Here is a 22754-nt window from a genome sequence, read left to right on the forward strand (position 1 = left end):
TGACCGGGAGGGGACAGGAGAGGGTTTGGGGGTGACCAGGATGGAAGGGAAGGGGACCTGGGGGTGACCAGGAGGGGACAGAAGGTTTGGAGGTGACCAGGAGTGTGGTGAGTGCAGGGCTCTGGGTTTGGGGGTGACCAGGAGGGGACAGGAGAAGATTTTGGGGTGACCAGGATAGAAGGGAAGGGGACCTGGGGGTGACCACAGGAGGGGACAGGAGAAGCTTTGGGGGTGACCAGGAGAGGGGAGGGATGTTTGGGTCTGAATTTGGGGGTCCCAGGACAGCAGGAATGTGGGGGGTGGGTTTTGGGGGTGATGGGGGGCTCAGGGCTCGGGGTTTGGGGGTCCCAGGACAGCAGGAATGTGGGGGGGTGGGTTTTGGGGGTGATGGGGGGCTCAGGGCTCGGGGTTTGGGGGTCCCAGGACAGCAGGAATGTGGGGGGTGGGTTTTGGGGGTGATGGGGGGCTCAGGGCTCGGGGTTTGGGGGTCCCAGGACAGCAGGAATGTGGGGGGTGGGTTTTGGGGGTGATGGGGGGCTCAGGGCTCGGGGTTTGGGGGTGCCCAGCGGGTGAAGGGTGCGGGGCTGTGGGTTTGGGGGCCGGTGCTGAGTTGGGGGGGTGTCAGGGATATTTTGGGGGGCTCTGGGCCCCCAGCCCTGACCCCCCCCCCCCTCCCGTCCTGCCCCAGCTGGAGCGCTGCAGCCACTTCTTCCAGATGAAGAACATCTCCTTCTGCGGGTGCCACCCCCGGAACAGCTGGTGAGACCCCCGGGGCACCCCAGGGACCCCCACCCGCCCAGGGGCACCCCAAAAAACCCTCACCCCACCCAGGGGCAGCCCAAGGGACCCCCACCCCATCCAGGGCCACCCACGGTGCCACTCCTGCTCCCCCCGGGGTGGCTGTCAGGGGGCTCCGGGGGTGTCCCCTTGCAGACCCCACACCTGGGGCAGGTTTGGGGGTACCGGGGGCAGGTTTTGGGTGCCCGGGGCAGGTTTGGGGGTACCCGGGGGCAGGTTTGGGGTACCCTGGGGCAGGTTTTGGGTAGCCCGGGCAGGTTTGGGGGTACCCGGGGGCAGGTTTGGGGTACCCTGGGGCAGGTTTTGGGTACCCCGGGCAGGTTTTGGGTAGCCCGGGGCAGGTTTGGGGGTACCGGAGGCAGGTTTGGGGGTACCCGGGGGCAGGTTTGGGGTACCCTGGGGCAGGTTTTGGGTAGCCCGGGCAGGTTTGGGGGTACCCGGGGGCAGGTTTGGGGTACCCTGGGGCAGGTTTTGGGTACCCCGGGCAGGTTTTGGGTAGCCCGGGGCAGGTTTGGGGGTACCGGAGGCAGGTTTGGGGGTACCCGGGGGCAGGTTTGGGGGTACCCGGGGGCAGGTTTGGGGTACCCTGGGGCAGGTTTTGGGTACCCCGGGCAGGTTTGGGGGTACCGGGGGCAGGTTTTGGGTTCCCGGGGCAGGTTTGGGGGTACCCGGGGGCAGGTTTGGGGTACCCTGGGGCAGGTTTTGGGTACCCCGGGCAGGTTTGGGGGTACCGGGGGCAGGTTTTGGGTTCCCGGGGCAGGTTTGGGGGTACCCGGGGGCAGGTTTGGGGTACCCTGGGGCAGGTTTTGGGTACCCCGGGCAGGTTTTGGGTGCCCGGGGGCAGGTTTGGGGTACCCTGGGGCAGGTTTTGGGTACCCCGGGCAGGTTTGGGGGTACCGGGGGCAGGTTTGGGGGTGCCCCCCTGAGCCCGTGCCCCCCCAAACCCCGCAGCTATTTCGGGTTCATCACCAAGCACCCGGTGCTGAGCCGCTTCGCCTGCCACGTGTTCGTGTCCCAGGAGTCCATGAGACACGTGGCCGAGTGTGTCGGGTACGGGGACACGGGGGACACCGGGGGGACACGGGGGGACAGAGAGGACAGGGGGGCATGGGGGGACGGGGGGCACGGGGAGTGACAGGGGTTTTGGGAGGACAGGGGGGACACGGGGGACACCGGGGGACACTGGGGGACACCGGGGGACAGGGGGGACACGGGGAGCATGAAGGGCATGGGGGACATGGGGGGACAGGGGGTATGGGGGACACGAGGGGGGGACAGAGAGGACAGGGGGCATGGGGGGACACAGGGGGACACAGGGGGGGCACGGGGGACATGGGGGGACAGGGCTCTGGGGGGCAGGGGATGGGGGCATTGGGGGTGCCACCTTTGGGGGTCTGGGGGGGCTGTGGGTCCGGCTGTGGCAGCTTTTGGGGGACCAACAGCCGTTTGTGGGGGTCTCGGTGGGTCGGGGGGTGCCCCTCCCTGTGCCCTCCCCTCCCTGACGCCCCCTCCCCTGTGTCCCCCGCCCCCAGCCGGGCGTTTCAGGAATATTACCAGGAGCACCTGGAGTACGCCTGCCCCACAGAGGACATCTACCTGGAGTAGGGGGGCACCGCCGCCCCCCGAACCCGCCCGCCGGCTCTGGGGGGGGTGACACACCCGGGGGGGGCTGTGACACCCGGGGGCTCTGTGTGTGACACCCCGGGGATTCTGTGTCACCCCCAGGTGACACCAGGGGCTCTGTGTGACACCCCGGGGGCTCTGCGTGTGACACTTCTGTGTCACCTCAAGGGCTCTGTGTGACACCCAGGGGCTCTGTGTCACCCCAGGGGCTCTGTGTCACCCCACGGACTCTCTGTGTGACACCCAGGGGCTCTGTGTCACCCCAGGGGCTCTGTGTCACCCCACGGACTCTCTGTGTGACACCCAGGGGCTCTGTGTCACCCCCGAGGCCTCTCCGTGTCACCCCAGGGACTCCGTGTCACCCCCAGAGGCTCCGGCTGACCCGTGTCCCCCCCCCAGTGCCCCCCACACCCCCCTGGGCCGGGGGTCCCCTCGAGGGGGGCGGGGGGGAGGTGACACAGCCCAGCCGGGGGGTGACACAACCAGAGCAGCGCCCCCTGCATGAGCACGGCCAGCCCGGGGCGGGGACAGCGGGGGCCTTGGGGACACCGCGGGGACAGTGGGGGGATGGCACCGGGGTGGGGGGTGGGGGGGCGCGGGGACAGCTCAGGGGGGGAACGGGGACACCCCCAAACCCTCGCTGCCACCCCCTCCCCCCCCCGAAAAAAAGAAGGAACCTGTCCCCAGGTGTGCTGCCCCCGGTGTCCCCGGCTGTCCCCTCCCGCCACCACCGGGCTCCCGCGGGGGGGGTCCCGGGGCCGCCCCCTCCTCACGGCTGTGCCTGGTGGTCCCTCGCTTCGGCCCCTGTCGCCCAGCCGCTATCGTGACTCTCTCGCCACCCGCTCGATGTCCCGATATTTATCTGTAACTCAGCAGCAGCCAGAGGAGCCCCCCCCGAGCCACCGTGCCAGCCCCGGATTGTCCCCACGCCGTTGTCACCCACTTGGTCTTTCAATAAAATATATGCTTGGTGTGAGCCGGGGACCCTGCGGGGACACTGCGGGGACGGTGTTGGGGACACTGCTGGTGACACTTCTGGGGACAGTGATGGGGACACTGCTGGACAGTGTTGGGGACACTGCTGGTGACACTTCTGGGGACAGTGATGGGGACACTGCTGGGACAGTGTTGGGGACAGTTCTGGGACAGTGCTGGGCACTGCTGGACGGTGCTGGGGACACTGCTGGGGGTGGGGACAGTGCTGGGACAGTGCTGGGGACAGTGCTCAGTGTTGGGGACACTGCTGGTGACACTTCTGGGGACAGTGATGGGGACACTGCTGGGACAGTGTTGGGGACAGTTCTGGGACAGTGCTGGGCACTGCTGGACGGTGCTGGGGACACTGCTGGGGGTGGGGACAGTGCTGGAACACAGCTGGGACGCTGCTGGGGACATGCGGTGGGACACTGCTGGACAATGTTGGGGACAGTATTGGCGATGGTGTTTGGGACACTGCTGGGACACTGCTGGGATGGCGTTGGGGACACTGCTGGGACAGTGTTGGGACACTGCTGGACACTTTTGGGGACACTGCAGGGCCACTGCTGGGGGTGGGGATGGTGATGGGGACACTGCTGGACAGTGTTGGGGACACTGCTGGTGGTGGGGACAGTGGTGGGGACAGTGCTGGGACAGTGCTGGACACTGCTGGACAGTGTTGGGGACTGGTGGGGACACTGCTGGACAGTGCTGGGGACAATCCTGGGGACACTGCTGGGGACAGTGTTGGGGACACTGCTGGTGGTGGGGACACAGCTGGGACAGTGCTGGGACACTCCTGGACAGTGCTGGGGACAGTGTTGGGGACTGGTGGGGACACTGCTGGGGACGCGCGGTGGGACACTGCTGGACAAAGCTGGGGACACTGCTGGGACACTGCTGGGGACAGTGCTCAGTGTTGGGGACATTGCCGGGACAGTTTTGGGGACACAGCTGGGACAGTGCTGGGACACTGCTGGGGACACTGTTGGGGACATCTGGTGCAGGGTTGGACACTCAGGTGAGTTGGGGACACCCAGAAAAGTGGGGACCCCCAGCCCCTTCCCTTTGTCCCTTTGTCCCTTTGTCCCTTGTCCGTGTCCCCCCAGGATCCCCCAAAATTCAGCTGGGGACACCCCAAAACTCAACAGGGACATCCCAAAATTCAGCCAAGGACACCCCAAAATTCTACTTGGAACACCCCAAAATTGGGCCAGGGGCACCCCAAAATTTCACTGGGGACACCCCAAAATTCAGCTGGGGCTCCTCAAAATTCAACAGGGGACACCCCAAAAATTATCCAGGAAACACCCCAGAATTAATCCAGGGCCCCCCAAAACTCATCCAGGAAACACCCCAAAAATCATCCGGGGCACCTCAAATTTTAGTCAGGAATATCCCCAAAATTAAAACCTCGAAATTCAACCGGGGACACCCCAAAATTCCACCAGGGACACCCCAAAATTCATCTGGGGACACCCCAAAATTCCACCAGGGACACCCCAAAATTTAACCGGGGACACCTCAAAATTCAACTGGGGACACCTCAAAATTCAACTGGGAAACTCCATAATTCAACTGGGGTACCCCGAAATTTAACTGGGGACATCCCAAAATTCTACCGGGGCACCCCAAAATTCAACTGGGGACACCCTAAAATTCAGCTGGGACTCCCCAAAATTCACCCAGGAACACCCCAAAATTCACCCAGGATCACCCCAAAATTCAACTGGGGACTCCCGAAAATTCAACTGGGGACACCCCAAAATTCAACTGGGGACACCCCAAAATTCAGCTGGGAAACCCCATAATTCAACTGGGGTACCCCGAAATTTGACTGGAGACATCCCAAAATTCAACCGGGGCACCCCAAAATTCACCCAGGAACACCCAAAATTCAGCTGGGACACCCCAAAATTCACCCAGGAACACCCCAAAATTCACCCAGGAACACCCCAAAATTCAACCGGGGACACCCCAAAATTCAGCTGGGACACCCCAAAATCCCCCCTCGAGGTCTCCCCTTTGTGCAGGGCCGCGACCACCCCCGGGATCCCCATCGACCACAGCACCAGGCGGAGCTTTCTTATAAATTTATTACATAATAATAATAATAATAATTAATAATAATAATAATAATAATATAATATAAGAAACATAGATCTCTGTGTGTGGGGGGTGGGGAGGGATGTGTATCACAACGTCAAGGGCGGGAGGCGAATGGCCGCACCTCCGTGACTCCGGAGAAGGAGAAAGCTCCTCCGAAAATCCGTTACAAAATTAAGGGTGAAGTTCAAACTGACCCTGGGAAATTAAAAACGTCAACGAAAACCCACAGGTGAGTCCGGCTTCGAGAGGAAGGGGGGGACGGGGTGGGGGGTTTTTGTTTTTGGGGGCGTGGGGACGGAACCGAGAGTGTGGCAGGGCCGGGCTGTGCACATGCAGCGGGCGTGAGGGCGTGGCGCATGCATGGGCAGTGAGGGCGTGGCCGGAGAGCGGCCGGCCGGCCGGACAGCGGCCCCGCCGCCGGTGGGGGTTTGGCGGGGGTCCATCCAACCCCACCCCGGGCTGGGGGGGAGAGCTGAGTGACCCGAGGTGGGGGGGGGGGTTCTTTATTTGTTTGTTTTTTGCTCTTTGTCACAGTCGGGGTAACAGGCGGATGGAAAAGGGTGAGGAAGAAAGGCGATGGCGCCGGGCTGGACAACGGAAAAAAATATCGACAGCTTGTAGGGGAGGAAGGGAGGGGGGACAAAAAAACCCCTTTGGAAGCGGCGGCGGCGGCGGCGGCGGGGGAAGAAGAAGAAAAGAAAAAGGAAAAGTGTCTCCCTTTGTACAGCGGGAAAAACCCGAGTGGTGGAGAAGCCATGAGAGGAATCACAGTAAAACCGCCGCGGCCCAGGGCGGCGTGGCCCCGGGCGCGGCGTGGCCGCGGGGGCAGCACGGCCGAGGGGTCGGTGCGGCCGAGGGGCGGTCAAGGGGTCGGCGTGGCCGAGAGGCCAAGCGGTGGTCGAAGGGTCGGCGCGGCCGAGGGGTTGGCGTGGCCGAGGGGTTGGCCTGGCAAAGAAGTGGTCAAGGGCTTGGCATGGCCGATGGGTTGGCGTGGCCAAGGGGTTGGCGTGGCCAAGGGTGGCCAAGAGGTCGGCACGGCCGAGGGGTTGGTGTGGCTGAGGGCTTGGCGCGGTCAAGGGGTCGGCACGGCCGATGGGTTGGCGTGGCCAAGGGGTTGGCCTGGCAAAGAAGTGGTCAAGGGCTTGGCGTGGCCGAGGGGTTGGCAAGGCCAGGAGGTTGGCGTGGCCTAGGGATGGTCAAGGGGTCGGCACGGCCAACAGGTCGGTGTGGCCAAGGGGTCAAGCTGGCCAATGGGTCGCCGTGGCCAAGGGGTTGGCGTGGCCAAGGGGTTGGCCTGGCAAAGAAGCGGTCAAGGGCTTGACATGGCCGAGGGGTTGGCGTGGCCGAGGGGCGGTCAAAGGGTCGGCACGGCCGATGGGTTGGTGCGGCCAAAGGTCAACACGGCCAGTGGATTGGCGTGGCCAAGGGGTTGGCGTGGTTGAGGGGCGGTCAAAGGATTGGCACGGCCGAGGGGTTGGCGTGGCCAAGGAGGCAGCCAAAGGGTCAGCACGGCCAGTGGGTTGGCTTGGCCGAAGGGCTGGCATGGCCAAAGGGCCAAGGGGTGGTCAAGGGGTCAGCACGGCCAGTGGGTTGGCTTGGCCGAAGGGCTGGCATGGCCAAAGGGCCAAGGGGTGGTCAAGGGGTCGGCACGGCCGAGGGGCTGGCACGGCCAAAGGGCTGAGGTGTGGTCAAGGACTTGGCACGGCCGATGGATTGGCGTGGCCGAGGGGTTGGCGTGGCCGAGGGCTCAGCATGGCTGATGGGTTGGCGTGGCCGAAGGGTTGGCATGGCCAAGGGGCCGAGGGGTGGTCAAGGGGTCAGTACGGCCGATGGTTTGGCGTGGCCGAAGGATTGACATGGCCAAGGGCGTTTAAAGGGTCAGCACGGCTGGTGAGTCGGCGTGGCCGAGGGGTCAGTGGGTCTGAGGGCTGACCAAGGGCTTGGCACAGCCGACGGGTTGGTGTGGCCAAGGGTTTGGCACGGCCGATGGCTTGGCATGGCCGAAGGGTCGGTGTGGTCAAGGGGCCGGCATGGCCAATGGGTTGGCGTGGCCAAGGCATGACCAGGGGGTTGGCACGGCCAAAGGGTCAGTGTGGCCAAAGGGTCAACGTGGCCAAGGGGTCGGCACAGCCGATGGGTTGGCATGGCCGAGGGGTCAGCGTGACCCCGGGATTGGCATGGCCGAGGGGTCAGCGTGACCCAGGGCCGAGGGGTCAGTGCGGCCAAAGGCTTGGCATGGCCGATGCGTTGTTGTGACCAAGGGGTCAGTGTGACCCAGGGGTTGGCAGAGCTGGGGGCGACTAAGGGGTCAGTGTGGCCGATGGGTTGGCGTGGCCGAGGGGTCAGTTGTGATCGAGTGGTCACTGTGTCTGAGGGGTCAGTGTGACCCGGGGGTCAGTGTGACCCAGTGGTCAGTGTGACCCAGGGTCAAGGGGTCAGTGTGACCCAAGGGTATGTGTAACCCAAGGGTCAGTGTAACTCGGGGCCGAGGGGTCAGTGTGACGGAGTGGTCAGTGTGACCGAGTGGTCAGTGTGACCTGGGGGTCAGTGTGACCAAGGGGTCAGTGTGACCCCGTGGTCAGTTTGGCCCGGGGGTCAGTGTGACCGAGTGGTCAGTGTGACCAAGGGGTCAGTGTGACCCAGGGGTCAGTGTGACCCGGGGGTCAGTGTGACCTGGGGGTCAGGCCGGGGTCAGGGGTCACTTGGGCTCCTGCTCTGCCTTCTCCCGGATGGCTTTTCCAAAGGCGAGGTGGCCCTGGCTCTGAGATGTCCGGAGCGGGCTGGTGGCATGGCCGGAGCGGGGACAGCGCCCGGGGACACCGGGAGTGGCTCTGTCCCCGCGGGAAGGGGACGGCAGCGCTTTGGGAACGGCCGCGGGACCGGACCGAGGCCGTGGGGCGCCGGGGGGTCCTGGCGGTGACACCGCCACACCGTGAGTGACCCCGGCTGCGGGCACGGTGTCACCGCGGGGTGTGGAGGGACACGGAGGGGACACGGAGGGGACACGGGGGGACTGTGCTGGCAGCTGGAGGGGCCACCCCGGGCGAAGCCAGTTCGCCCGGGGACCCTGATGTCCTTTTGGAAGTCCCTCGTCCAGATCTGCCACATCCCCGTGGCAGCGCAGGGGACAGGGGTGGGCAGGGGACAGGGACAGGGGTGGGCAGGGGACAGGGGACAGGGGTGGGCAGGGGACAGGGGACAGGGGTGGGCAGGACAGGGGACAGGGGTGGGCAGGGGACAGGGACAGGGGTGGGCAGGGGACAGGGACAGGGATGGGCAGGACAGGGGACAGGGGTGGGCAGGGGACAGGGACAGGGGTGGGCAGGGGACAGGGACAGGGGTGGGCAGGGGACAGGGGACAGGGGTGGGCAGGGGACAGGGACAGGGGTGGGCAGGGGACAGGGACAGGGATGGGCAGGACAGGGGACAGGGGTGGGCAGGACAGGGGACAGGGGTGGGCGAGGGACAGGGGACAGGGGTGGGCAGGGGACAGGGACAGGGGTGGGCAGGACAGGGGACAGGGGTGGGCAGGGGACAGGGACAGGGGTGGGCAGGGGACAGGGACAGGGGTGGGCAGGACAGGGGACAGGGGTGGGCAGGGGACAGGGACAGGGGTGGGCAGGACAGGGGACAGGGGTGGGCAGGGGACAGGGACAGGGGTGGGCAGGGGACAGGGACAGGGGTGGGCAGGACAGGGGACAGGGGTGGGCAGGGGACAGGGACAGGGGTGGGCAGGGGACAGGGACAGGGGTGGGCAGGGGACAGGGACAGGGGTGGGCAAGGACGGGGGACAAGAGTCAACAAAGGACAGGGATGGGCATGACAGGGGACAGAAATGAGGAGGGCGGGGGACAGGGACGAACTGGACAGGGGACAGGGATGAGTGGCACAGGGGACAGGGATGAGCAGGGCTGGGGACAGGAATTAATGGGACGGGGGACAGGGATGAACGGGACAGGGATGAGTGGGCCGGGGGACAGGGACAAATGGCAGAGGGGACAGGGATCGATGGGACAACGGGACGGGGATGAGTGGGGCAGGGGACAGGGACAAATGGGACAGGGAATAAACGGGACAAGGGGACAGGGACGGGTGGCACTGGGGACAGGGACGAGCGGGACAAGGAATAAACGGGACAGGGATAAACGGGACAAGGGGACAGGGATGGGTGGCACTGGGGACAGGGATGAGCGGGACAAGGGGACAGGGATAAAGCAGGACAAGGAATAAACGGGACAGGGATAAACGGGACAAGGGGACAGGGACAAACGGGACAGGGCACAGGGCCAGCAGGACGGGGACCCTGCGGGGACACCCCGGGCGGGTCGGCGGCAGCCCCGGGCGGTGCCGGGGCCGGGGCAGCGCGGGTGGAAGTCGCCTTCTCTGGCGTGGCGCCTGACTGGGACGAGCCGTGGTGTCCCCGCGGCGGCGGGGGACACTCAGTGTCCGCCAACACAGGTACGGCTGCAGCTGCTTCAGCGGGAGCTGGAGGGGGGCCCGGCGCGGGCACGGCCGCGGCTCCGCGGGCGCGGAGCGGGCACCGCCATTTCCACCCTCCGCGGGCGCGGAGGGAGAGGAGGAGGAGGAGGAGGAGGAGGAGGAGGGAGAGGAAGGCTCCTCCGAAATGGCGAGAAGGCGTCTCAGCTCTCCTGTCCCAGAGCCAGCTTAGCGCGGGAGCGGTTGCGCTCCGCGGGGTTTTTTTTTTTTGGGCCTCTCGGCGGCGAGAGGCGGCCGCGGGCGGGGGTCTCGGCAGCGGCCCCAAAAAACAGCTGCGGGAACGGGGCCGGAGACCCGGGGACAGCCGGCGGGGATTGTCGCCGGGCTGCCCGCGGCTCAGGTCGCCACTGTCACCTTCCACCGCGAGCCCCGTGTCACCCGCGGGGCGCGCCCCGGGAGAAGGGGCAGCGCCGGGCGGAGTCCCCGCGCCCACGACGGGGGACACCGGGGGGACTCCGGGGCGTCGGGGACACCCAGGGGACACCCAGGGGACGCCCGGGGCTGCCGGGGGGGGCCCGGGGGGGTGCGGGGAGGTGGGGAGGGAGGGGATGGGGATAGGGACGGGGCGGGGACAGAGGGACAGGCAGGGTGGGCAGGGGTGGTCAAGCAGGGTGGTCAGTGCCAGGCAGAGTGGTCAGTGCCAGGCAGTGCCAGGCAGGGTGGGCACGGTGGGCAGGGTGGGCAGGCAGGGTGGTCGGTGCCAGGCAGAGTCAGGCAGGGTGGGCAGGGGTGGCCAGGCAGGGTGGTCAGTGCGGTCAGTGCGGTCAGTGCAGTCAGTGCGGTCACTGCGCTCACTGCGGTCACTGTGGTCACTGTGGTCACTGCGGTCAGTGCGGTCAGTGTGGTCAGGCAGGGTGGTCAGTGCGGTCAGTGCGGTCAGTGCGGTCACTGTGGTCAGTGCGGTCAGTGCAGTCACTGCGGTCAGTGTGGTCAGTGCGGTCAGTGCAGTCACTGCGGTCAGTGTGGTCAGTGTGGTCAGTGCGGTCAGTGCGGTCAGTGTGGTCACTGTGGTCAGTGCGGTCTGTGCGGTCACCGTGGTCACCGTGGTCAGTGCGGTCAGTGCAGTCAGTGCGATCACCGTAGTCACTGCGGTCAGTGTGGTCAGTGCGGTCACTGCGGTCACCGTAGTCACTGCGGTCAGTGTGGTCAGTGCGGTCAGTGCGGTCACCGTGGTTACTGTGGTCAGTGCGGTCAGTGAGGTCACTGCGGTCACCGTGGTCAGTGCGGTCACCGTGGTCAGTGCGGTCAGTGCGGTCACCGTAGTCACTGCGGTCACCGTGGTCACTGCGGTCAGTGCGGTCACCGTGGTCACTGCGGTCACCGTGATCAGTGCGGTCAGTGCAGTCAGTGTGGTCACTGCGGTCACCGTGGTCAGTGCGGTCACCGTGGTCAGTGCGGTCACCGTGGTCAGTGCAGTCAGTGCGGTCAGTGTGGTCACTGCGGTCACCGTGGTCAGTGCGGTCACCGTGGTCAGTGCGGTCAGTGCGGTCAGTGCGGTCAGTGCGGTCACCGTGGTCACTGCGGTCACTGCGGTCACCGTGGTCACTGCGGTCACCGTGGTCACTGCGGTCACCGTGGTCACTGCGGTCACCGTGGTCAGTGCAGTCAGTGCGGTCAGTGTGGTCACTGCGGTCACCGTGGTCAGTGCGGTCACCGTGGTCACCGCGGTCACCGTGGTCACTGCGGTCACCGTGGTCACCGTGGTCAGTGCGGTCACCGTGGTCACTGCGGTCACCGTGGTCACTGCGGTCAGTGCGGTCACCGTGGTCACCGTGGTCACTGCGGTCAGTGCGGTCACCGCGGTCACTGCGGTCAGTGCGGTCAGTGCCGGGCCGTGCCGAGCGGCAGCCCCAAGCGGACACAAGGGTGTCACAGCGGGGACCAGCGGTGGCCGTGCGGGGACCTCGGGAGGGGCGCGGGGGGACCCCGGTGTCCCCAGGGCGGGGACAGCCAGGTGCCAGGGCGGGGTGCCCCACCTGAGCAGCCTCGGGAAGTGACAGCCGAAGGAATTCCCGGGAATTCCCCAATCCCACAGCCCGGGAAGGAGCCGCCGCCACCTGCTCCGCCCGCCATGCGACATTCCCGGCGTGCGACATTCCCGCCGGGAATCCCGGCCTGCGACATTCCCGCCGGGGATCCCGGCGTGCGACATTCCCGCCGGGAATCCCGGCCTGCGACATTCCCGGCGTGCGACATTCCCGCCGGGAATCCCGGCATGCGACATTCCCGCCGGGGATCCCGGCGTGCGACATTCCCGGCGTGCGACATTCCCGCCGGGAATCCCGGCGTGCAACATTCCCGCCGGCAATCCCGGCATGCGACATTCCCGCCGGGGATCCCAGCGTGCGACATTCCCGCGTGCGACATTCCCGCCGGGGATCCCAGCGTGCGACATTCCCGCGTGCGACATTCCCGCCGGCAATCCCGGCATGCGACATTCCCGCCGGCAATCCCGGCGTGCGACATTCCTGCCGGGAATCCCGGCATGCGACATTCCCGCCGGGAATCCCGGCGTGCGACATTCCCGGCATGCGACATTCCCGCATTCCCGGCATGCGACATTCCCGGCCTGCGACATTCCCGCATGCGACATTCCCGCCGGGAATCCCGGGATGCGCGGCGCGCTCCGGTTCCATGCGGGGCTCGGGGAGAGGGAGGGAGGTGGCCGGGGGACACAGGGGACACGGGGGACACGGGGGACACGGAGCGGAGGTGACAGGAGGGTGGCACGGGATGGGATGGGCGAAGGGAACTGGGATCTGGGATGAAGGATGGGAGCCGGGAGGGATCTGGGAGCAGAGCTGGGATGGGATGGATTCGGGGGATGTGGGTGGGATGGGTTTGGGGACAGTTGGGACGGATTTGGGGACACAGGTGGGATGGATTTGGGGACACAGCTGAGATGGATTTGGGGACAGAGGTGGGGACGGATTTGGGGACACGGGATGGATTTGGGGACACAGGTGGGTTGGATTTGGGGACAGTTGGGACGGATTTGGGGACAGTTGGGATGGATTTGTGGACACAGCTGAGATGGATTTGGGGACAGAGGTGGCAGGGCACAGGGTGGGGCAGATTAGGGGACAGTAGGGACGGATTTGGGGACAGAGGTGGGGCAGATTTGGGGACAGTTGGGACGGATTTGGGGACAGAGGTGGGGCAGATTTGGGGACAGTAGGGACGGATTTGGGGACAGTTGGGACGGATTTGGGGACAGAGGTGGGGCAGATTTGGGGACAGTTGGGACGGATTTGGGGGCAGAGGTGGGGCAGATTTGGGGACAGTTGGGATGGATTTGGGGACAATTGGGACAGATTTGGGGACAGAGGGGCAGGGCACGGGGTGGGGCCAGATTTGGGGACACAGCAGGGCGGGTTGCGAGCAGGTGACCTTCAGGTGGGGACAGGCACAGAGGATTTGGGGCCGAAGGTGACACTCGGTGACACAGCGGGGCAGATCTGGGGACAACGGGCGCTGGGGCGGGGAGGGGACACTGGCGACACGGCGGGGACAGCGGGGACGCGGCCGAGGGGCAGGACCTGAGCTCGGCATTCCCGCCGCTGGGGACACCTGGCGGGGCCGCGGGGACACCCGCGGTGGCGCAGGTGAGGGCTCGGGCAGGTGTCCGGGATTCCCGGGGGTTGTTTTTTCCCGGGATTTGTTTTTCCCGGCTGGTCGCTCCCCGTGTCCCGGGGAATTGGGGACACGTCCCGGGTTAGGGACAGCGGGGTGGCAGCCGGGGACAGAGGGACAGGCCACCCACCCCCGGTGGCTTCCCGACAACTCCGGGTGTCGCCACGCGGGGTGAGGGCTCGGGGACAAGGAGGTGGCACCGGGGACCCTCCTGGGGACATCCCGGTGCCTGGCACAGGGCAGGGGACATCCCGGGGACATCCTGGGGACATCCCAGGGACATCCCTGTGCCCTGACACAGGGCAAGGGACATCCCGGGGACACCCTGGGGACATCACTGTGCCCTGACACAGGGCAGGGGACATCCCGGGGACATCCCGGGGACATCCCAGGGACATCCCTGTGGCTTGACACAGGGCAGGGGACATCCCGGGGACATCCCAGGGACATCCCTGTGGCTTGACACAGGTCAGGGGACATCCCGGGGACATCCCGGGGACATCCTGGGGACATTCCAGGGACATCCCTGTGGCCTGACACAGGTCAGGGGACATCCCGGGGACATCCCGGGGACATCCCAGTGACCTGACACAGGACAGGGGACACCCTGGGGACATCCCTGTGGCCTGACACAGGTCAGGGGACATCCTGGGGACATCCCGGGGACATCCTGGGGACATCCCAGGGACATCCCTGTGGCCTGACACAGGGCAGGGGACATCCCGGGGACATCCCGGGGACATCTCAGAGCCTGGCGAAGGGCAAGGGACATCCCGGGGACACCCTGGGGACATCCCAGTGACCTGGCACAGGTCAGGGGACACCCTGGGGACACCCTGGGGACACCCTGGGGACACCCTGGGGACATCCCAGTGTCCCGCAGGATCCCGGAGCCCTTTCCCCCTTTTTCCCCGTTTTTTTCCCCCTTTTTTGTTTTTTTCCCTGGCAATTCCGGAAAGGTTCGGGGACGGTCGAGGGGTCGGGCCGAAGCTCCCCTGTCCTCCTCCCCTCTTAGCACCACAAAAAGAGAAATTTTTTTTTTGTGTTTTGTTTTGTTGTTTTTTTTTTCTGTTTTGTTTTTTTAATGCCTTCCTGGGGGGGGTCTCGGTTTGGTTTGTTTCTTTTTTTTGGGAGCACCGAGCCCTCCCCTCCCGGCCAGCCGGGCCAACCCAGCCCAGGGGACAACGCGGGTGGTGCTGGCACCGGGGGGACACTTGGGGACACCGGGATCCTGGCAATGTCACCCCCCCCCCCCAAAAAAAAACCCCCATCGGTGTCCCCAAGGCCACCACCAGCCCCAAAAATTGGGGACACAAGCCCTGCTGTGTGCCTGGAAGACTCGGTGTGTCCCAAAACCCAACTTGGGGGGGTTTATATTTATTTTTTTTTTACGATTCTCTGAATCTTTTACAAATCCAGAACTCCTGGTTTGTTTGTTTTTTTTTTCTCGGGGGGAGGGGGGCGGGGGGAATTTTAAGGTTTTTTTTTTTAAAATACGTTTAAAAAGATTTTTTTTTTTTCCTTCGTTTTGTTTTGTTTTGTTTTTTTTTCACATTCATTCAGTCGCTTTAAAAACTCCCACGAGGCGCCCCCTCCCCGGGGGGGGGAGCGTCTCCTCCACTCCAGAGATAGGAATATATATATATTAAAATTTTCGTTTTTTGCATTTTTTTTTTTAGGAAAAAAAAGAAAAAAAATCATCCTAACCTCCCCCCCCCCCAAAAAAAAAAACCCCAAAAAACCCCACAAAGCCCAGGTGGCTCGAGCTCTGGAGATACAGATATATAGATAATCTCTCTTTCCAAATATAGAGCTGCTTAAAAAGATGCAAAAACCGGGGGATGAGCAGGATTTGGTTTTTGGGAGGGGGGAAAGGGGTTTGTGTGTCTTTAGGGGGGGGATCCTGTAATCCGTTATCTCCTGGGGGTTTATCAGCTGCTCTCTTTAAATAATTCTTCCCCAGCAACGCTTTTTCCACCCCCCCTCTCCTCCCTCTCCCTTTTTTTTTTTTTTGGGAAAAACTCCCAAAACCAACCCCCCCCCCAAGCCCAGAGCAAACCGAACCTTTCCCACCCACCCCTCCCCCATCCGAACGTTGCCAACGCTGCTTTTTTTCTCCCCCCCCAATTTTTGTGGTTTTTTTTGTTTTTAGCCGCGGGGTCTGCGCCCTCCCCCCGGCCTCCCGACATTCCCGAACATGCTTGGATCCATGCGCTCGCTCCTCGCTCCGTCTCACCCGGCCCGGCGGCAGCAGCTCAGAGTCCTGGGGGGGAGCGGTGGGGGGCTCTTCTGGCACGGCCCGGCACGGCTCGGGATGGCGCGGCCGCCGCTGGAGCTTGCCCGGCTCTTCCTTCTTCCCTTCTGGGCTTTGTTTTGTTTTCCTTCTTTTCCTTCCTTTTTTTTTTTTTCCTTTCCTTTCTTTTTTCGTCCTTTTTTTTTTTTGTTTTGTTTTTTTTTCCTTCTGTCCGGGATGGCGCCGCTGGAGCCGCCGCCGCCTCCGAGCCCAGCGGGGACACCTGGGGGGGACACCTGGGGGGGACACCTGGGGGGGACACCTGGGGGGGACACCTGGGGGGGACACCTGGGGGGGACACCTCCTGGCGGGGACACCTGAGACTTGTCAGGACCTGGGGCCACCCCTGACCGTGCCAGGGACATCTGAGGGGACACAGGACCTGGGGCCACCTCCTGGCAGGGACGCCTGGGGTGGCACAGGACCTTGCGTCACCTCCAAGCCTGGCAGGGACAACTGTGACCGTGCCAGGGACACCTGGGGGTGGGACACAGGACCTTGGGCCACCTCTGACTCTGCCAGGGACACTTGGAGGGGTGTCAGGACTTGGGGCCACCTCCTGCCAGGGACACTTGGAGGGGATGTTCAGGACCTGGGGCCACCTCTGACCCTGCCAGGGACATCTGAGAGGGGACACAGGACCTGGGGCCACCTCTGACCCTGCCAGGGACACTTGGTGACGTCAGGATTTTGGGGCCACCTCCCGTCAGGGACACCCCGGGACTCGTCAGGACCTTGGGCCACCTCTAGAGAGCCTGGCAGGGGCCACCGGGGAGGTGCCACCAGCGTGTGTGTCCCCTGCCTGTCCCCGCGGGGCGAGGGGGGGGACACACGGGGAGCCTTTTCCAGGCCAGACCCTCTGAGGGGAAGAACAACCAAAACCAAACCGGGGAACGAGGAGGAATTTCATGCAACATTCCTGCTCCGGAGGCGGCGCGGGGTGGGAGCCCTGGGGCGGAGGAGGGAGAGAGCGGGGAGGCTCCACACCCTCAGTGCAGTGCTGGGAGAAGGGAGAAAGGAAAAAAAACCCCAAAACCCCCAAAAAAACCAACAACAAAAAAAAAAAAAAAACCCAGGAAAAATCCAGGTGGGTTTTCTTGGCTCGGGAATCTCCGCCCCGTCCTTCTGTCCCCCCCTTTCCCCCCTCCCGCCCCGCGGCGGCTCCGGCCGGCGGTCAGCTGTCCACCAGCTGCTTGAGCGCCCGCTCGATGTTCATGCGGTGCCCCACGCGCGTCACCCCCAACTCCACGAAGTCCTCCTTGGTCAGCGCGGGCAGGTGCGTGCCCTCGATCTCGTGGTCCTCGAACTTATCCCGGTGCTCCACCAGGTTGATGCTCTCCAGCCAGTCCCCCACGTCGTACTTGTTCCACAGGTGCAGCGGCTTCTGCATGAAGGGCCGGGGCGGGTGCAGCGTGTGCAGGGCCGGCGACGGCGACGGCGACGGCGACGGCGAGCGGCTGCGGGCGCTGACGCTGCGCACCACGAAGCGCACCTCCTTGGGCTCGTGCGGGATGGAGAGGCTGGAGGATTTGAGGATGGTCGGAGGGGTCAGGCCGTAGGGGCGGACGGTGCTGAGGGGCTCGGGCCGCTCCAGCGCGGCGGGTTTGACGGGGCTGGGCGTGCGGCGGGTGACGGGGTAGCGGCTGCCGGGCCGCACGGTGAAGGTGGTGCCGGAGCTGCGCTGCGAGATGGTGCTGAGCTCGCCTAAACTACTGAAAAGTCTGCGGAGAGAGCGGGCCGGGGGCACGGGGGAGAGGGAAGAGACAGAGAGAGGAGAGAGAGAGGAGAGGGAAGGGGTGAGGCCGGGTTTGGGAACGGGGGACACAGATTTGGGGTTGGTCGTGGGGGTAAAAGGGGACGCGAGTGGGGTATCCCCCGCCCGGGGATGTCCCAAAGATTCCCGCAGCGCCTCCAGGGTGGGGATTCCCGGCCGGTCCTGCCCCTCCTGGCACGGCTGTGAGCCACCCCGAATGTCCCCAGGGCTGGGGACAAGGTCCTGGCCGGTCCTGCCCCTCCTGGCACGGCTGTGAGCCACCCCGAATGTCCCCAGGGCTGGGGACAAGGTCCTGGCCGGTCCTGCCCCTCCTGGCACGGCTCTGAGCCACCCGAATGTCCCCAGGGCTGGGGACAAGGTCCTGGCCGGTCCTGCCCCTCCTGGCACGGCTGTGAGCCACCCCAAATGTCCCCAGGGCTGGGGACAAGGACCTTGTGCCCCATCCTGCCCTCCTGGCACGGCTGTGAGCCACCCAAATGTCCCCAGGGCTGGGGACAAGGTCCTGGCCGGTCCTGCCCCTCCTGGCACGGCTCTGAGCCACCCAAATGTCCCCAGGGCTGGGGACAAGGTCCCGGCCGGTCCTGCCCCTCCTGCCACGGCTCTGAGCCACCCCGAATGTCCCCAGGGCTGGGGACAAGGTCCTGGCCGGTCCTGCCCCTCCTGGCACGGCTCTGAGCCACCCAAATGTCCCCAGGGCTGGGGACAAGGTCCTGGCCGGTCCTGCTGTCCTGGCACGGCTGTGAGCCACCCAAATGTCCCCAGGGCTGGGGACAAGGTCCTGGCCGGTCCTGCCCCTCCTGGCACGGCTCTGAGCCACCCAAATGTCCCCAGCCCTGGGGACAAGGTCCTGGCCGGTCCTGCTGTCCTGGCACGGCTGTGAGCCACCCAAATGTCCCCAGGGCTGGGGACAAGGTCCTGGCCGGTCCTGCCCCTCCTGGCACGGCTCTGAGCCACCCAAATGTCCCCAGGGCTGGGGACAAGGTCCTGGCCGGTCCTGCCCCTCCTGGCACGGCTGTGAGCCACCCAAATGTCCCCAGGGCTGGGGACAAGGTCCTGGCCGGTCCTGCCCCTCCTGGCACGCCTCTGAGCCACCCAAATGTCCCCAGGGCTGGGGACAAGGTCCTGGCCGGTCCTGCCCCTCCTGGCACGGCTCTGAGCCACCCAAATGTCCCCAGGGCTGGGGACAAGGTCCCGGCCGGTCCTGCCCCTCCTGGCACGGCTCTGAGCCACCCAAATGTCCCCAGGGCTGGGGACAAGGTCCTGGCCGGTCCTGCCCCTCCTGGCACGGCTCTGAGCCACCCCAAATGTCCCCAGGGCTGGGGACAAGGACCTTGTGCCCCATCCTGCCCCACATCACCCACCCCGTGCTGATCCCGCTCCCACCCGGGACGGGAGCGACCCGGCGGAGAAAAGTCGGGCTAAGAAGGAACCCCCCGGCGTTTTCCCGGGATGGCCACCCCCGGTGACGGTCACCCGGCGGTCAGCGCGGCCTGAGGGGCCCGGGGGCGGCCGGGCCGGGGTCCCCTCTGCGCCACCGTGGGAATCTTGGATGGGGACGCGGCTCCTGAGCGTCCCCTTGGGAGTGTCCCCACCGTGTCGTCGTCCCCGCGGGATGGACGGGGAACGGGATCTGAGCCCCCGGGCGGATCCCAGATAATCAGAGAGGCTGGGAAAACTGGGAATGTTCTCCTGGAGAAGGGGAGGATCCAGGGAGAGCTTCCAGAACATTCCAGGGCCTGGAGGGGCTCCAGGAGAAGCCGGAATTTGGGAAAGGGATGGAGGGGACGGGACACAGGGAACGGCTTCCCACTGGGAAAGGGGAGATTGGGCTGGGATCTTGGGAATTGGGAATTCCTGGTTGGGTTGGAATTCCCAGGGAAGCTGCGGCTGCCCCTGGAATTCCTGGAATGTCCAAGGCCAGGCTGGACACTGGGGCTGGGAGCAGCCTGGGACGGTGGGAGGTGTCCCTGGGTGGGTTTTGAGGTCCATCCCATTATCCCATTATCCCATTATCCCATTATCCCATTATCCCATTATCCCATTATCCCATCCCTACCACTCTGCTTTCTCCCCGGAACTATCCCACGGAATTCCCGCATCCCCCGTGCCTCAGTTTCCCTGCCACTCCCCGGCTGGGCCCTCCCATCTCAGCTCCCTCCCGGAAAACCGGGACGCTCTGGAATGCTGCTGGGCTCCACCAACGCCGCCTCCTGGCTTTGGGAATGTTGATGAGCTCCGAGGATCCCAGAAATCCACGGCTCGGCTGAAGATCCGCAGGATGAGCCACGTTCCGGATAATTCCCATTGTTGAGCCACACTCCGGACAATTCCCATTTTTGAGGCACATTCCGGATAATTCCCATTTTTGAGCCACATTCTGGGTAATTCCCATTTTTTGAGCCACATTCCGGACAATTCCCATTTTTTGAGCCGTGTTCCTGGTAATTCCCATTTTTGAGGCACATTCCGGAAAATTCCCATTTTTGAGGCACATTTCGGACAATTCCCATTTTTTGAGCCACGTTCTGGATAATTCCCAGTTTTGAGCCCCATTCCCGATGATTCCCACTTCTGAGCTGTGTTCCCAATAATTCTCATTTTTAAGACGTGTTCCTGGTAATTCCCATTTTTGAGCCACACTCCTGACAGTTCCCAGTTTTTCAGCCGCGTTCCCGATAATTCCCATGTTTTGAGTCACATTCTTCCTGATCGTTCCCGTTTTTCCGCTTCCCTGGCACAGCGGAGAAGGAATCACCTTCGGGAAGCTCCGGCAGGGAAAAGTCCTCGAGGAAGGAGGCACGGAATGGGAAGTGCGGGGACGTGGCCGTGTCCCACCTGGATCTGGGGAAGTTCTGGATCTGCTGGAAAACCCTGGGAGGGGCAGCTGGGAAGGCCCGGCCCTGGAGATTCCGACGGATCCGGGTGTTTTTCCCATGGATGAGCCTGATGTGGCCGACCACTGGGATCGTTCCTGGGATCACTGGGATCGTCTTCTGGGATTGCTGGGATCATTCCTGGGATTATTTGGATCATTCCTTGGATCACTGGGATCATTCCTGGGATTTCTGGGATCATTTCTGGGATTGCTGGGATCATTCCTGGGATCACTGGGATCATCCCTGGGATCGCTGGGATTGTTCCCAGGATTATTTGGATCGTTCCTGGGATCATTTGGATCGTTCCTGGGATCGCTGGGATTGTTCAAGAGATCACTGGGATCATTTCTGGGATTTCTGGGATCATTCCTGGGATTTCTGGGATCATTCCTGGGATCACTGGGATCATTCCTGGGATCACTGGGATCATTCCTGGGATCAGTGGGATCATTTCTGGGATTTCTGGGATCATCCCTGGGATCGTTGGGATCGTTCCTGGGATTATTTGGATCATTCCTGGGGTCACTGGGATCGTTCCCTGTTCCTGGGCGAGGCCTCCGTGCTGCTGCTCCATTGTTCCGTGGTGTCCCCCAAATCCTGGGAATTGTTTCCCCGCGATTCCCATCGCGGATTCCAAAGGTGGCCACGCCCACCTTTCTCCCACCTGGGTGTGGAACTTTTCCCAACCTTCTGATGGATCTTCCTCTGGATCTTCTGCCAACCTTCCTACGGACACTTCCCAATCTTCTTATGGATCATCCTGACCTTCCCATGGATCTTCCTGACTTTCCTATGGATCTTCCTGACCTTCCCATGGATGTCTTCCCGACCTTCTCATGGATCTTCCTCTGCCCTTCTACGGATCTCTTCCGACCTTCCTGTGGATTTTCCTCCAACCTTCCAATGGAGGTTTTCCCAACCTTCCGGAGGATCTTTTTCCAGCCTCGCTATGGAGCTTCCTCTGAGATCTTCCTGCCAGTGGATCCTGTGGATCTTCCTGACCTTCCTATGGATCTTCCCCCAATGCTGATGCCAAACATGACCCAAAACCTGATCCCGACCCTGATCCTGACCCTGATCCTGATCCCGACCCTGATCCCAAACCTGATCCTGACCCTGACCCTGATCCCGAGCCTGATCCCAACCCTGATCCCAACCCTGATCCCCAGTGCAAACCTGATCCCAGCCTTGACTCTGCCCCTGATCCCGACCCCAAAGCTGATCCTGAACGTCGCCCTGATCCTGATCCTAACCCTGACGCTGGTGCTGACTCTGATCTCAACCCCAAATCTGACCCTAAACTTCACCCGATCCTAATCTTCATCTTAACCCTGACCCTAAACCCGGCCCCGATGCTGATTTTGATCCTGGTCCCGACCCTAAACCCGGCCCCGATGCTGATTTTGATCCTGGTCCCGACCCTAAACCCGGCCCCGATGCTGATTTTGATCCTGGCCGTGACCCTAAACCCGGCCCCGATGCTGATTTTGATCCTGGTCCCGACCCTAAACCCGGCCCCGATGCTGATTTTGATCCTGGCCCTGACCCTAAACCCGGCCCCGATGCTGATTTTGATCCTGGCCCTGACCCTAAACCCGGCCCCGATGCTGATTTTGATCCTGATCCTGACCCTAAACCCGGCCCCGATGCTGATTTTGATCCTGGTCCTGACCCTAAACCCGGCCCCGATGCTGATTTTGATCCTGGCCCCGACCCTAAACCCGGCCCCGATGCTGATTTTGATCCTGGTCCCGACCCTAAACCCGGCCCCGATGCTGATTTTGATCCTGGTCCCGACCCTAAACCCGGCCCCGATGCTGATTTTGATCCTGGTCCTGACCCTAAACCCGGCCCCGATGCTGATTTTGATCCTGATCCTGACCCTAAACCCGGCCCCGATGCTGATTTTGATCCTGGTCCTGACCCTAAACCCGGCCCCGATGCTGATTTTGATCCTGATCCTGACCCTAAACCCGGCCCCGATGCTGATTTTGATCCTGGTCCTGACCCTAAACCCGGCCCCGATGCTGATTTTGATCCTGGCCCTGACCCTAAACCCGGCCCCGATGCTGATTTTGATCCTGGTCCCGACCCTAAACCCGGCCCCGATGCTGATTTTGATCCGGGTCCTGACCCTAAACCCGGCCCCGATGCTGATTTTGATCCTGATCCT

General features: G+C 63.6%; 2 protein-coding genes across 3 annotated transcripts in view; one reads left to right on the top strand and one right to left on the bottom strand.

Annotated features, from left to right (window-relative positions):
- Nucleotides 1-3397, top strand: part of MAPK8IP2 (mitogen-activated protein kinase 8 interacting protein 2) — a 30089-nt gene extending 26692 nt beyond the window's left edge. For both annotated transcript variants that reach the window (XM_066182590.1, XM_066182591.1), the window contains 3 exons: nt 689-759; nt 1750-1848; nt 2331-3397. In XM_066182590.1, the coding sequence (XP_066038687.1) occupies nt 689-759; nt 1750-1848; nt 2331-2403 (243 nt within the window). In that variant the 3' untranslated portion in view covers nt 2404-3397. The remainder of the gene's footprint in view (nt 1-688; nt 760-1749; nt 1849-2330) is intronic.
- Nucleotides 3398-15718: 12321 nt separating this feature from the next.
- The window catches only part of SHANK3 (SH3 and multiple ankyrin repeat domains 3), a 55760-nt gene continuing 48724 nt past the window's right edge, over nt 15719-22754 (bottom strand). Inside the window, 1 exon segment of the mRNA XM_066184503.1 lies at nt 15719-17652. Coding sequence (XP_066040600.1) covers nt 17106-17652 — 547 coding nt within the window. The 3' untranslated portion in view covers nt 15719-17105.

Source organism: Chamaea fasciata, unplaced genomic scaffold, assembly GCF_029207755.1.
Source record: "Chamaea fasciata isolate MVZ Bird 193981 ecotype frontalis unplaced genomic scaffold, bChaFas1.0.hap1 SCAF_5, whole genome shotgun sequence".
In the NCBI taxonomy this organism is placed as follows: domain Eukaryota; kingdom Metazoa; phylum Chordata; class Aves; order Passeriformes; family Sylviidae; genus Chamaea; species Chamaea fasciata.